Genomic DNA, 15,746 nt, shown 5'->3' with positions numbered 1-15,746 from the left:
AACACAACACAATACTTCATAATGTTTCAGACATTAGGTCTACATAGTTAAAGCTTCTTCCTATCTAGACTTCATCTTGAGGTTTGGGAGCCTAATTACAAGGGGGACTCAGTCTTGTTTTTTTCAGTTGAGGATCTTCTTCTTTCCCCTTCAGCTTACTCCCATTCAGGGTCACCACAGCAGATCAATTGATCTGCATTGTGGATTTGGCACAAGTATTACGCCAAATGCCCTTCCTGACACAGCCTCAGTATCTGAGGATAGCGGCCCCTGGTCTTTCAAGTTGGTCTCCCATCCAAGTACTAACCAGGCACAGCCCCACCTAGCTTTCAACAGCAGACACTATTGGGCACTCGCACTCTAGACTGATAAACACTGATAAACTTTTATCAGTTGAGAATCATTTTTAAAATTCAAACTTTCTAATCTGCTGCTAACCTGGGAAAAAATATTCATGTTTTTAATACATCCTTCCTGGATTACTGTAACTCTCTACATTTACTCTAAAATACTGGTACAGATATTTACCTGTCACTAAGAGAAGAGAATACATTACCCTAGTGTAAGAATCAATTCATTGCCTTCTCATTGCTTTCAGAATACACTTTAAACTGCTAATAACCACATATGTACATACATAGATGCTTTAACTGGATCAGCTCCAAGCTTTACCTCTGAACTGCTGAGCCCATATGTACAAGGACAGACAAAGTGCTATACAAGTAAAATTATTATTCTGTTATTAATATTATTTACTACTGACAATGAACTCTCTAGGGCCATGAATTAAGTCATTATAATGGTTAAATACATAATTTTAACATAGTGAGGCATTCACTAACAAATACTTAATTCTGCGTTAATTAGAAAATGTGTATTCTGTCTATTGGAAGAGGTCCAACCATTCCTATTAGTGCTGGCTCTGAATGTGGTCTAGACAATTTGTCCTACTGACCACTAATAGTTGCCAAAAAAAAAAAAGTCCTCCTCAGCAGAGAAAGCATTTTGCCACACAGACTAGAATCATAAAACTGCTAGGACACCTCTCACTGGAAACAAGCTCAATTAATACTCTTTCTATTATGAATTTTAAATTCATGGGGATGTTTTCCTTTGCATTTGCTATTTCTATGTGCATGAGATCATCTACATTTAAAGTCAGTGGCACAAGCAGAAATTTGCAAGTAGGACCAATAAGAATGTGCGTTTGGCCTCACAACGTGGAGGAAAACCTGGAAACTCAAAACCCTGTTGTCTTGTGTTGTTGGGCCATACACTACTATGTATCCACACCATTACCTCAGTAAGAAAATTAATGGCTGAATGGGCTGTATTCAGATTTCATGTTTGCCTTGCCTCCACCTGAAGGTTTCAGGATGTAGGCTCACCGTGTAATATGAACTGACTCTGCTTAAAGAAGTAAATAAAGTCTATTTTGCGGTCATTTGAATGAATTGTTGATGCGACAAGGTGTACATTAGTGCCTATTGTTATGTTTACATACATGACTGAACTGAGACTGAATTTTGAGTGTATTATGGAGCTTTCCATTATGTCCACTCAGAGCAAATCCTTGCATTTAGGGTTTCATGATATTAAGGATGACAACTGGAGATGGCGTCATATTTTGAGAAGGTCGGGGAGTAATATTTGTTCCTGTGCTTTTACTGAACAATCCTACCTGTGTGTCTGTTTCTATTGATACTCAACCCATTTGCAAGTATTTTGGTTGATTGCAATGTGTAACTACGATGCAGTAACTGCGCCTGCACTTTGTTTGCTCTCAACCTGACAAATACTGACCATCGGCATTAAGTTACAGTAATGACTCCTGTGGGTTGTAACCTTGCTCTCGAACAAAGATGCATTTCAAAGTTTAATGGAAACATACGCACGACTCTTCACAATAGGCAACATTCATCTCACACAACTCTTCCCTGAGCCAAATGGCTATGTAGGTGTTAACCTGAAATTCTCATTCTCTACTAAAGGGAAGTCTTACCAAAGCACACTAATCCTGCTCATTCTGTTTCCCAGGCCCCAGCAGGCTGCATGCTTCACAGGTCTCAGCTCCACACGTCAATTTAACATCTTGCTCTCACTTAATTAAAAGTGTTCCGTAAGAGAATGCCCCTAAGAGGTCAGCTCAGTAATCCTCAGGCACAGTCAACAAGTTTGACATTTAAGGCATGCTTTATTCCCAGCATGCATCTGATCTGAAGTCAAACAGGTTGGACACAGGGCCCAGCTTACTTACAGCTCTTACGTATGGACTAAACACACATGAAGACTTTAATCTTGATTTACTTTATTAAGTCTTAGCTTATTAAGGTGGTACTGAAACAGTTATGACGAACACTGGATTATACCATAAAACCACACTCCAATACTGCAGGTCATGTCAAGTTAAAACAAGCACCTGCTCTAACAAGATTAGCTGAAGTGTGGCTGAAATTAGTTGCCTCTGGTGTTATCTGGTGCACATTATGAAACTAATTGTCATCCAAACATTTAGCTAAACTCTAAAACTAAGACCTGGTTGTTTACAGTATTTATATCACACTATAATGTTTTTTTGCTGACCTACATGTGAATATCAACTCCAACCATTCTGTCACTTTGCAGATGGGTAAATTACTCAGTGACTCATTCAGTCAGTTCCATAATTTCAGACTTTTATAAGAAATAACTACCTTCCTGTTCAAATGTGCTGAATGCTTAAAAATGCCAAGGTTGACAAATGAAGTTCATGCAAAAAGTGATCATATATCTCAGAGTGATTAGGTGTCCAGCAAATCTACAGTTATATGTCCCATCACACGGCTTGTATTTCCTGCACAGCTGTTGTCAGATAATGTTCCTTCTCTTTTCATACAACCACATCTACTGCAGCTACTGATGGAAGGAGTGTAATTATGTGTGTCAGTCATGTTGTGAGAGTACCCGTTACTGTATTCAAATGAAGTATATTGGAATCTGAGTGATCTTCTTCGGTGACTTCTCTCTATGCACCTCTCAATCCACAAGGATGAGATAAGGAGTTATCAGTCAGACGGTTAATCTCATGCTGGTTTAGGCTCCATGGCCACACGGTCAACATCTGATTAATACTAGCCCACACACACCGCCAACTGGCTGCCAGCCAACACACATACATGTATACACACATGCAGCTAGCAAAACCGTTATCACACACACTCATAGATCACAAACATTAATCTTGTATAGTGTCAATAATTTGTATCAGGGACATAAACATGTAATGAACTCTAAGTTACCAGCAGCTGATGTGAGTAACCCTTAAATTTGCCAAATGATTCCTCTCATTGTTGGAGCCAAAGTGAAGCAGTCGTTCATTTGATAACAAGTGGAACTTAAGAATAACTACTTTAGTACAACTCTGTGGCACTGAGCCTACGGTGCTCAGAGACTGTGTGTTCTGCCAAGGACCTACCAGAAATTTAACACATGCACACGCACACACACACACAAAACAAAAGCAGGACTGATCTGCACATTCTCACGCAAGTACCCGTTGCTACGTAACACGCGATCACAGTGAAAGCGATTTGCACATGTCAAAAGAAAATAACCCGTTTCAGGCTAAATTAGCAAATCGATACAAAGAGGTCACAACAGCAGCTGCATCAGCTCACTAGAATTAAAGTCTGCCAGCACACACATGAAATCATCAGGCCCTCGTGCTGATTCTGACTCCAAAATAAAGAGAATCTCAGTGATACACAGTCACTTTGGAACCTATTCAGATCTCTACAACTTCTGTTGTAGCTTTTATTTCAAATCACCATTCTTGCTAATCCTTCACTATGTTTCCCTCACGAAAATAGGTTTTCAAAAATCTTTTTTTTGCAAATTTGCAATAAAGCTTAAACTAAAAATGTATCTTTAATTTACAGAAATATTCAAACCAAGTAAGACAGCTCTTAGTCAGGGAGGTAACCAAGACTTTACAAAATTTGCAAGGGTCAGAATACCTCCTGAGCCCACTGTATACTGGTGGCAAACACAAAATAAAGAAAAAAGAACAGTGGATTGCAAGTAATTACATCTTGATTAGAAAACAGCAGCAAACAAGTTGTACTCATTAGACTGCCATTCAGTTCAGGACAGAGAATCAGTGACTTTCAAAGCAATGTGCAAAGATCTCTGTGTTTTTAAGAAGGGAGATACCCAGCAAGTGTTTCAGCTGTGCACCGTCAGCTTGGAACATGCACAGACTGTTTATGAAGGAGCTGTTCATGGTCCTGAAAATGGAACTTGGCTATGTTTTGACCATGCAGATTCCTCAGGTTCACAGGTTTGATGAAGCTTGCACCAAATTATTTATGCATTTTTGTGTGTTGCCCTTGGAAACAAAATGTTTCCAACACTGGTCTTTTAAATTATTCTGTGGTTGGTTTTTCTAGAAAATTTGGTGTATAAAAATCCCGTCATGTATGAATAATACAGTAATGCAGTTTTATACAGTCATTAGTTTCTTTAATTTTCTATCATGGCAATATCAGAGCCAAAATCAATGTTTCTAAAAAAAAAAAAACTCCAGTAAATGGATCATGTGAAAATGTTTTGAGGACGCTGACAGAGAGAATCCTTTCTAGAAGCGTCTCGTTTCTCTTGGATGTTTAGCTTTTGTGCTCATCGTGTAATATGAACTGACATTGCTAAAAGAAGTCAACAAATTCTATTTTGTGGCCATGTGAATGAACTGTTGTTGTGTGGAATGATGCAATAAGGTATACATTAGTGTCTGTTGTTTGACATCAGTGACTGAGGCAGAATTTTGAGCATGTAATGGAGCTTTTCATTTTGTCCACTCAGAGCTCATTTTCCAAGCATTTAGTGTTTCATGATAATATGGATGACAACTGAAGATTACGTCATATTCTGAGAAGTATGAGAGGCAATGTTTGTTCCTGTGCTTTTACTGAATAATCCTATCTCTATATGTGATTTTATTAATATATAGTACAGTTGGTTTTTGAGTTTAACTACACTACACCATGGGTACACAGTTTATTGTGCCATTGGATATGACTGTGCCTGCACTTTGTTTGTTCTAAAGCTGACGCATCGGCATTAAGTTACAGTAATGACTCCTCTGGGTTATAACCTGCTCTCAAATAAAGTTTAATGAAAACATGCCCACAAATCTTCATTTAATAGAGATTTTCTACACACTCATGCATCATGCGAGTCTCATGCATCTTATTCGCTTTTTTACTATCTGCAACAGGTTCCTATATAGGTGCTCACCTTAAACAGGTCAAGGCAGAGGTACATTAGTTTATCTTTAAAAAGATATGGGAGGTTAGTAGAAACTATAGCATCTGTAAGTTGAATATCCATCTGCTGGGTGATATCAGATCCTGATTAATTCTCCAGGCATTGTGCACAAAATGGTGAACCTTAATTGTTCATCTTGATTTGAGAAGGAAAATGTTTAATACCTAGAAAACATTCAACACTTGCATCTATCAAAGAAGCAGCAAAGCAACAGGTTAGTGGTTTTGTATGTTTTATTTTTCACTTAGTCTCCCAGAGGGATGAACCCACAGAGAAATATCACTTGACTTGGGAGTTCCCCTCAGCTCTAGGGTGTATTTTAGCACCTTTCAGCTTGTTGTTTTGGTTTTTACTGTATCCAGCTGCATTAGGCTCTGATAAGTCTACTTTATATAATCAAGCCAGCCTCAAACAGTAGGAGGACCTAAAAATGCAGGTAAAGAGACACATATTTCATTCAGGATTTGGTTTAGACCAAACTGGAGCTAAAAGGAAAGTAAGTATGAGCTTTATATTTATTATCAGGTGGTCAGAAACAACTCTCTATGAATGCTAATTTATGCCAGTCTTTTTATTTTATCGTATTCTAACTTTTATTTTTAAAAACTCCTTCTTTTAATTGTCTGTTTAATTCGACCTTCCTTCCATAATATAGTAATACAAGAATGGCAGTAAAACCAACCATCACAGTGACCAATGGGAAATCTATGTTTGCGTGCCAATGTAACTGAGAGCAAGACCTTAGTATGTGTTGAAAGAAAGTTTAAAGAAAATGAGTTTTAACTGGAGCTAACAAATACAGCTGCAATGTTTTTTGATAAGGAAATAGTGAAATTGTGTCTTTTCTGTTAACTCTGTTCTTAGCTACATTACTACACAATATTACAACAATAGAAAGTGAAAATATTCAGCCATTCGAAGTGTTGGTGAAGTGCCTTGGAGAACAGACAAAGAAAAGAACATGAATTGTATTATCATGATCACACACACTCTCACCTCTTTGTCTCTCTCTATCTCCAGGCCAGCCTCTTGCAGGTTGGCCTCAAACTCTTGCCTGATCAGACGCATCTCAAGATCACCAGGCTCCATGGGCTCGGCCCCTCCTGCAAATCCAAGCTCCATGAACACCTCGCCAACACATGCCTCTGCTCCCGGCACGCCCACTCCTCTTCCTGCCGCTGCATCTGAGCCCACTGAAGGGGGAAAGTTGCCATTGGAAACAACAGATAACCGGTCTTGTGACACTGAGGTGTTGGCTGGCGATCGTAAGGAGCCGTGCCTCCTCGTATGGAAGACTAGAACGTAGTCAACTTTCCGGCGGCCATCAGAGAAGAAAAGGCCTTCTCCGTAGCCCTGAGGGCTTGAAGTTGAATCCACAACCTGTAGGAACCCAAGAGACATCACTCAGTTTAACAAATACAAACTGTGCAAAGACATCATACAGAACACCTTTAAGCAGCAATGGAGTTATGCAATAACTGTTTGAATGAACTTAAACATCTACTGCACTGTCAGCACACACAAACACAAGTGGCTTTTGGCAGGTTCTCAAAAACACTGAAGTGAGAACCTTCAGCAGCAGAGTGGGCAGTCAGCTCACCTTTGGCAGATTTATTCTTTATTTAGACAGAGGGAAAGCAGAGAGAGACTAAACATGGTGAACACAGGAGGGAAGTCTCTATAGGCTCTGGGTATTATGGGAGCTTTGTTTTAACTTTCTAGCAGCACAGTCTATAGTTTATAAGCCTGTCAGCAGCACAGGTCTAGAAAACATGCTGTTATGCTACTCATTATTAAATTCTACTCTATTCACAAATACTTACCTGCTCAATCAGTGTGAAAGAACCTACTGAACTGATATAACTAATAATGTTTATACAAAACATGTTGGATTACCTGACAAGCAAACTGCTTGTTAGAAGTCCCTTCTTTACACAAGGTCTAGAAATAAAATATGAGCAAGTGTGCAGGGGAAACTGCAAACAATACAACAGATAAATATCCATCCATCCATTATCTATACCCGCTTATTCCTAATTATCAAGTAAAAAAATAAATAATTAAGACAACAATAAAAGGTTTAGTATTGACCAGCTGAGACATGTGTACTTCACAGCACACACAGCAGACGCTGGATGTTTCCCTTAGATACCTTCTGTACTCGGAAGAGTCCCACTAGATTTCGCCCTGCTTCTTCTAGGAAACCTCTCAGACGCTCCTGCTGGTGAGGATAACTAAACCTCTGAGGGGAGTTTCCCTGAAGGTCGAAAAACTTGAACAGGACCTCACCTCATACTGGCTGTTATCAAGATATGTAGGCAGTAAACAGCCTAACCTGCACTAATGAAGCTCCTGCATCAAAAACATAACATAATAATACTAATACTAATACTACTACTACTACTAACAATAATAATAATAATAATAATAATAATAATCATAGTAGTAATTAGCAGTGTGTTATTTGCAGCAATGTTGCCAAATGTATAATGTCTATGAAAACTACAGATCCTGACACAGGCGGGTCACAGGTGTCGCCTCCTGTACTTACTGGGATCCTGTCTTCACTTGGGGAGATCTGCATGCCGTGGTGCTTTAGACACACACAGAGAAGTGGTAGAAGAAGAAGAAGAAGAGCAGGAGTGAAAGTTGGCGGATTTCGCAGGAAAAAACACTCGCATTCATCATCATCACCTCCTTCATCCCCAAATGATACTTGAGGTCCCTCCAGTTAGTCCACAGTCCAAGAGGAACGAAGGCTGATCTGCACCAGAGTTCATTGCTTGGTGAGGGAAAGGAGCAGTCAGGTCAGCAGCCAGATCACACGCTGGTGATATCCATCCATCCAACTGTGATCTGGAGGCTGCCTGCGCTCTGCCAGCGCTCTCTGCGCGGAGCGTGGCCCACTGTAAAAAATGACCGTCTGCAATATGTTAATTAGTCTTGGCGGACTCTCTAAATGCGGGTTTAATCAAAGAAAACCAGCGTATTTCCGCCACACAATGAGTCTAATCCCATTATGTAATAAAGCCCACCTGCGTATATCATCCAATCATTTTCGTTGTCGTTTCTCGAAACAATCTATGGCTTAAATCACCTGAACATTTAGCAAGTTGATCAGCAATAAAACAAGGAACTACTTTACTTTAATGCTGTTTCCTACATGCGTCAGTCCTTTTTTGTTTTGCGCTCATTCGGAGCCTGAGCAGCAGAGTCAGGGAGATATTTTTTGCAGTGTGGAGAGAGGGAGTGACAGCTCACTGGTGTCACTTGGAGAACTGCGTTTTCCCTATAGACATATAACAAACGCTGAAGCAATTACATGTAGAAATGTTTGTGAAGCAGTTATATGTCTGCCTCTTACAGCAGTGCTTCCCAGGTTTTTTTTTTTTTTTTTTGGCTTGTGCCCTCAAAATGTGAAAATAAGTATAAGTAAGTACTGCTGACCCCAGGCTTTACCATTAACCTGTTTCTAATATCACCTGTAACCCACAACTGAAGTCTTTTCACTGTACTAACATCAATCTTGAATTTGTTTTTGAACGAAATATTATTAAAAGTTAAGTATGTTAAGATCATCATCATCATCATCATCATCATCATCACTGATCACACAGTAACATCTGAGGCAGATTTTTTATGCTAACTCATTAAATGATGCAATATGATGAAACATGTCACACACACAGGAAACGTTACAGGATAATCTTAGTTTGAAATGTGTGTATGAGCAGTCACCCTCTCAGTGTCAACCAGAACAGAGGGAAAAGCAGTTTACATTAATACTTGTGTTAGTCCAGACACACACACACACACACACACACACACTCTCTCTCTCTCTCTCCTTCTTTAGTCACCTGTAGCAGACTCTGTGATTCTTCCATCCAGGTTTCTTCTCTGTAAGTTTCGGGCTCAAGGATGCTGTAGGACATGGGGTCGAGCCCCATCCCAGACATGTCCCTTGTCAGGTGGTACAGGGCATCGCTGTGGATGGAGGAGGACTCGCTGAGGGCTGTGGCCACTCGCATGAAGCCTGCACCATTGGTCCAAGACTCTGAAAGACAGGATTACAACTCAAGGTTGAGCAGCTTCACTGAACATTTCTTCATTTAAGACTGGATAGTGAATCTTGTTAAATAAAATAAAAATACCATAGCAAAATATAATATGAAATAATAAAATATTGCCCCATATAACTGAAACAGGGCTATAACATAGAGCGTCTTGGTTGATTCAGTTCTGTGGATAATATCTTATCCTGTGCTGCTTTCTTTTATTTATCCAAAGTTAGCCAGTGTTGGAGTGTCTATAAGGATAAGTACATTTAATGAAGTATTAGATTTAAGTTCAATTATACTTGTACATTATTTGAGTATTTTCATGTCATGCTGCCTTGTATTCCACTGATTTTTAGACTGTCCATCTATTTTCATGTATGGATAAATATATGATTATGTACTGTATTGAAGCTAGGCCCTCTCACACTTTGGTATTGAGGATCTGCTCATTGTTATTAGGAGTCACAAATATGCAAAGTGGTTTCATAAAGCTTTGTCTCAAACTGTGTAAATTGGTGAGTGTGTCAGTCAATCACAAGCACAGCCTCAAAGCACTTTACAAAGGACAAGCCTACGTCGAGCGCACGTCTCAGAAAATAGTCTCAAAATAATGCAAGAAAACAAAAAGCACAAGAGAAAGAAAACCCCCCTAGAAAAACAGAAAATGTGAAAGTCTTCATTTCATTTTGTACACACAGAAAGAGAGACACATAAAAACACACCAGCAGATGACTTGTTGATTTTTCCTAACACTCTTCTGGAGTTTAAGTGGCAAAACAGACATTTTCCCAATATTATAACTCTGACTTTCATGTCGTCAGGAGTCACAACAGATTGCCGTTTCTTTTAATAAGGTTACTGTGTGTGTGTGTGTATGTGTGTGTATGGTTATTTTAGGGCTCCAGACAGCTGTGGCCATAGTAACGCACCAGACCACGTGCTGAGCTCACACTGCCTCATGGACAACTCGTTCTATTTCATTCTGTTTCATCTTTTCCTCTCTCATCTGCACATAGTTGTAATTCTGATGCTGTATGACCGTGAGACCTGTCGACCGGGTCAAAACCAGAGAGTGCTTTACTGACAGAATGGCATTTTATGGCAACAGTTGTGTTTCTGATTTTTATGGTTCACTTGACAGCAGCACAGTCGCCTGGAGGTTAGAGAGGCAGGCCTGTAACTGGAAGGTCGCCAGTCTGAATCTGGTAGGAGGAGATATATATATATATATATACTGTATATAAAGCAGGGCATCACAGGAAGCCAAAATGGGTGTCTGGATGTCTTAAGATTTCAAAATGAAGTCCAAAATACATAGAGTTTAACACATATCCTCTCAGGTGTTCCAGGAGATAAAATATCTCCATGTTTGGGTCCCTGCTTTGTCTTCTTCTTGGTGCCTGATATCAAAATCACCATCCTCAGTTTCCACGGGATGTCAAAACCTTTTGGAATTTCACCCACCCTCTGTTTCTCAGAATGATTGTGTAAGATAAACACTACCTTTATTTTTTACACCAATTTCTAATGGCAGAGACAAAGGGCATCTTCAAGGGAACAGCTAATGGGCAGCAACAGCACAGAGACTAAATGCTGAGGCTTTTAACGCCTCTTGTCTCAGCTCTGGCTCACCAATTTTATGAAAGCCTCTGTCAGGACACAGCTGAATATAGTTTTAACCCTGTCTTACTTGCTTTCGTGTCATCAAGCGTTTTAATACTAACGTACTGTATTACAGCGATAAAGATTTTCAGCATTGTGTTTCATGTTGTCACATTTTACAATTATCTGCTTAGGGGTGAAGGTTGAAGTAGGAGACATTTGATGTCTCGGAGGTCAATTTCTGAAACAACAAAAAATGACAAAGGAGCAGATTCTTGTGGAAGAAATCCTACTACATGTAAAATCTTATAGTAGAGTATTTTGATATGTCTTTTAAACCTCTCCTGATGCTTTAAATTCCCACACAACAGCACTGATGGAACTTTCCACGTGTGCTATTTTGGGGAAACAAAGTACGCAGACGCCTGGCTTGGATGTCAAAGGAAAGTGGTCTGTGCAACAGCTGGAAGGTCATTATTGGTTATCAATCAGCCATCTCTCATCATCAAGGTGTTATAATGACTTTGGAACATGAAACCTCCAGGAGGCTCGATATTAAATACTGGTGTTCCACAACAGCCCAACGATTCCCCTGCTGCAGTCAATATCGCCTGCATGCATCATTTCAAAATGTTAGTGCACACTGTGCTGCATGTTTCTGAACAGAGCGGGATACTTCATTTTTTGCTTATGTCTTTCAGGATTTGTATGTCAGCTTGGCAGCATCCTGCATTTTCACCAAACTAAGGGGGATCCTTCCTCACCAGCCTTACATCAGCAGTCAGTAACACAACATAACGTGGATTACTGCTCCGCCTGGGGCTTATAGCAAGGGAGCAGTAAGCACGTCTGAGATAAAGTCATCTTTACAAACTCATTTATTCTAGGTTTTATGTGGCCAAACAGTTTGTGAAGGAGTCAAGGGGGAAACAAAGAAGGTACATTACCACAATTATTACCACAATGAGGTCTGAAAGTGTAGGCAAGATAGACAACAGCAGCCTCACATGCAACTGGCTACCCTGCCTGCTGTGAAGAGCTCCCTGCTGACGGCCTGTTGACACATACACACACACGCACTCTCACACACAGAGGGGACAGTGAAGGGACAATAGTTGGGTTACTCTACAGAGGACCTGTGTAGCGTATCCTTTTTTGTTGGGTGAGGATACAGGAAGGACAGGCAGGACAGGCCACACAAAGGAAAAGAGAAGAGCGTATCCTATAGATTTCTGTGGTGCTCACCTGCACAGGCGGACGAGGGGGGTCTGCGGAGAGCCATTTCACCTCAGCTATGACTGACTCTAGCACTCCAGTGCAGGTTGCCAGTCAGTCAGGCAGGCAGTCGGTCTGCCATTCTGGTTTGTTGTCAGCAGCAGGTGAGAGGAACAACAGCAACACTCTGTCTCAGCAGTGCAATCCTCAGCTCAGTAGAAGCTTAGCTCTGCTGGGATAATGCTCCTCTCCAACTGGTTGGCTCAGTAGCAGAAACTCCACAACTAAGCTTATTGGGTAAACTTGCTTAATACACTGCACAAACAGACTCGTGGGTAACAGACTGGCTGGCTTATTGTGTGTTTGGCTAAGGAATTACAGCCACACAGACACGAGCAGAGATTATTGAGCGCTCTAACATGCATTAATTGCTATACCTTCTGTTGAGGTTTAGCATGCAAACCTGTTGGGTCTTAAGGACCTGTGGCGCTTAAAGAGAAGGAAAAGGAAAATTAAAGTTATGCAGTGAGGGGCTCCACCCAAAGACATGGAGATTAGGACAATTTACGTGTGATGTAAATGTGACATATAGGTCTGCAGCCATGAGGTTGAAGTGCAGCATAGAAACAGACTCATCAACTCAATATCAAAATCAGGCTAGGACAAGCTTCAAAGTATCGTAGAATTCATCTCCAAACATGATTCTAAAAAAACAAATCTAAGTCTTCATCTCTAGGGGGGTGGATCTTAAAAAAGCAGAAAACACTGCTGCTGGACACTCACCTGCATCTCATGAACTTCATCGGGGGAACGGAGGTGGCTCAGGTGTCATTACATAATCATATACTGTTACTGGTTTATAAATAACTTAATGCTGTAGAACCAAAATACATTTCAGATCCGTTTCAAATCATTTTGCTAATTTGACTTGTTTTGCTGAGTTCAAAGTTTTGCAATCGCAGACTGTGCACTTTGTTCACTTATATATATACAACAACAGGAATGCAAAATAAATATGTGAACTCATCCCTGGTCATAACACAGTGCACTGCTGTAACAACCACACAGATGACTTTTTGTGTGGATTTTAGGGTCCGCAAGTAAATTATTTATATGGCAGCTGTACTTATAATGGCAGGGGGAGCTTCATAGCAAAAACAAATGTCACAGTGGTCAGTGTTATTGATGATTCATTTATGGTTAATTCAGTGTGAAGATTCTGTACATGTACTGAACAATACAGTGTCTGTGTCCCAGCATTACTCAGACGTTAGCCTGCCCTGTGAAGTTCTGCTCTGGTGTTGCTATGGGACAATGTTTTGAATTAGCGGATCACTGTCTTGTTGGTATCTTGTCTGCTACTAGCCTGCGCATGAGGATGCATGTGTACTCACACAGGCATGCAGATGATGTAATATGTCAGCTAATGTTTTCATGCTATTTCAGCAGCATGATTTATGAGGAAGGAAATACGGCATGTTTCACAGAACACACCCAGTACATTCTGATTAGAAACACTGAATATAAACATAAAATGTTTGAGACTTAACAGGGAACCTTTAAACCAAAGAAGATGAAGATCATGGAGTTGCGTCGCCACTTATTACCTTTAAACCCAAAACACTGCCTGTTTACCAGTGTTTGCAATTAAAGCTCATGCCATTGTTATGCTCTTTTACTTTACAGTTTTTCTATTAGCTTGTGGTGATCTCAGTATTTTCTGTTGCTTAAGGCCAGTCTGACTGGGAACATACAGAACTCTTAAGATATTGTGTTTTAGAGAGCTTCTTACTTTCCAGCAAAGTAATTAATGAACGAAATGACCAAATTTGCTGCAGTGTTGCACATTGTACTTCCTACTCATCTAATTGCCAAACTCCTGAGTGACTAATTGTTTTACCTGACGGTAACTGATGCTAAACACAGATAGAGTGTGAGAGGCAGCGTCAGGTTGCACACACACACCAGTGTACACTCCAGTGCACCCTCGTATTCTGTCACTAAGGGTATCTGATGTGACACACTTGTGTCAGCGCCCATGCACACGCACACGTGCACCTCCACTTTCAGTCTCCAGTTACAGTGGGTACGGATATGTTCATGGTGTTAAATATTAAAGGCCGTAATCTTAACGGCTAGGTGTTGTAATCGATGAAACCGCGAGAAGGTAAAGTTCAGACTACAGGTGCTCTAAGTCTGTGGTTCAACCAGCAGCTGAGACACTCAAATTCAGTGTTTAGGCAGATGAGGTCAGATGAGGTCAGATGAGGGTTCAAAATGCGATGTTGAGCTCACAGCAAGCTTCTGTTGCAAGTGTAGAGCTGTGATGAAACAGGTGGGCAGTGGGATGTCTCCCCATATATTCAAAGAAAGAATGGGTGGAGCACATTTGGGCTCCAGTGACAAGATCAAGGTATCCAGTAGCTGAGTGGTTAAGATGCACAGGTTTAATCACACAAATGCAACATCCACAGTTCAATTCCAACCATGGACCTTTGCTGCAGGCCATTTAACGCTTCTTCCATGGCTGCAAGTGAACTGTGGATTTGCATTTATGTGATTTCCTGTTTGTGTCTTTACTCCCAGTCATATAAAGGTAAAACTTGCAAAAAAATCTTGAATCAGTGAGTCTTGCATTAAAAAACATTGACCTGATGACCTATAGTTTTACTAGCAGGATGGATCTATTATATTGTATGTGTTTCACTTCAGGTGAGTTCACACAAAACAGTATCCAAATTCACTACATAGAGAATCAGTCTGTCACAACAGATCCACTTTAACCTGTTTCTGTTCAAAACAAATATTTTTACTTAACTGTATCCATTTTCTTTGTAATTATGTGGCCAAGTACAATAAATTTGTATTTGGCAATGAGCGCTGGCAAAATAAAGGCAGGTAATAGTAACGATGATAGAGACTGAAAGAAAATAATAAGGAAGTAGAGTTTCTTCTACGCTCTAGCATCACCCAAAGTCTACACACACACACACACACGCACACACAAGGAAAGGCCATGAATGCAGGAACTAAATACCAGATTCAAAAATGGCACCCACTCACTTGAATGAAAACTGCTTGGCTCGCACATGAGCCAAAAAATTCTTCTCAAGCTTCTGCGCACATACCTACACACAGACACGCACACTTAGCAGATGCTTAAAGTGGAAATCACGATGAAAAGTAAATGGATGAATGGGGACGTGTTCATAAACAGACAATGCATCACGCCCACACATCATAGTCACAAACATACACAAAAAACTGCAGGTTCATTTACTGTACATACTGTACAAGTGCATAAGCAGATATGTGCATCAGATCACGCACATATATACAAGTATTTAAGTACTAGTATTTCAGTAGTAGACTCATTACTACCACTAGCTTTTACCCTTTAGCTCTACATGTCACCTGAAGCCAGCGCTTGATATAGTGTGTACCAGTTAACTCAAACTGGCCTCACCCCAAGTCCTGACCCTATAAACCCTTGGAGCAGTGAGGACAGGCCAGATATTCTCACCCTGAAGACCTAAAACCTGATTGTTCTTTGCTAAGAAGTACAGG

At 40.3% G+C, this 15,746-nt stretch overlaps 1 protein-coding gene across 1 annotated transcript in view; it reads right to left on the bottom strand.

The window, feature by feature from the left end:
• Positions 1-12,246, bottom strand: part of ano2b (anoctamin 2b) — a 49,058-nt gene extending 36,812 nt beyond the window's left edge. Inside the window, exons 1-4 of the mRNA XM_026326725.1 lie at positions 12,210-12,246; positions 9,162-9,358; positions 7,856-7,897; positions 6,301-6,684 (exon numbers count right to left, since the gene is read on the bottom strand). Of these exons, the coding sequence (XP_026182510.1) occupies positions 6,301-6,684; positions 7,856-7,897; positions 9,162-9,358; positions 12,210-12,246 (660 nt within the window). The remainder of the gene's footprint in view (positions 1-6,300; positions 6,685-7,855; positions 7,898-9,161; positions 9,359-12,209) is intronic.
• Between the last annotated feature and the right edge of the window lie 3,500 nt (positions 12,247-15,746).

The sequence above is a fragment of the Mastacembelus armatus genome, chromosome 23, assembly GCF_900324485.2.
Source record: "Mastacembelus armatus chromosome 23, fMasArm1.2, whole genome shotgun sequence".
Taxonomy (NCBI): domain Eukaryota; kingdom Metazoa; phylum Chordata; class Actinopteri; order Synbranchiformes; family Mastacembelidae; genus Mastacembelus; species Mastacembelus armatus.
This window is presented reverse-complemented; position numbering and strand designations above follow the sequence as displayed.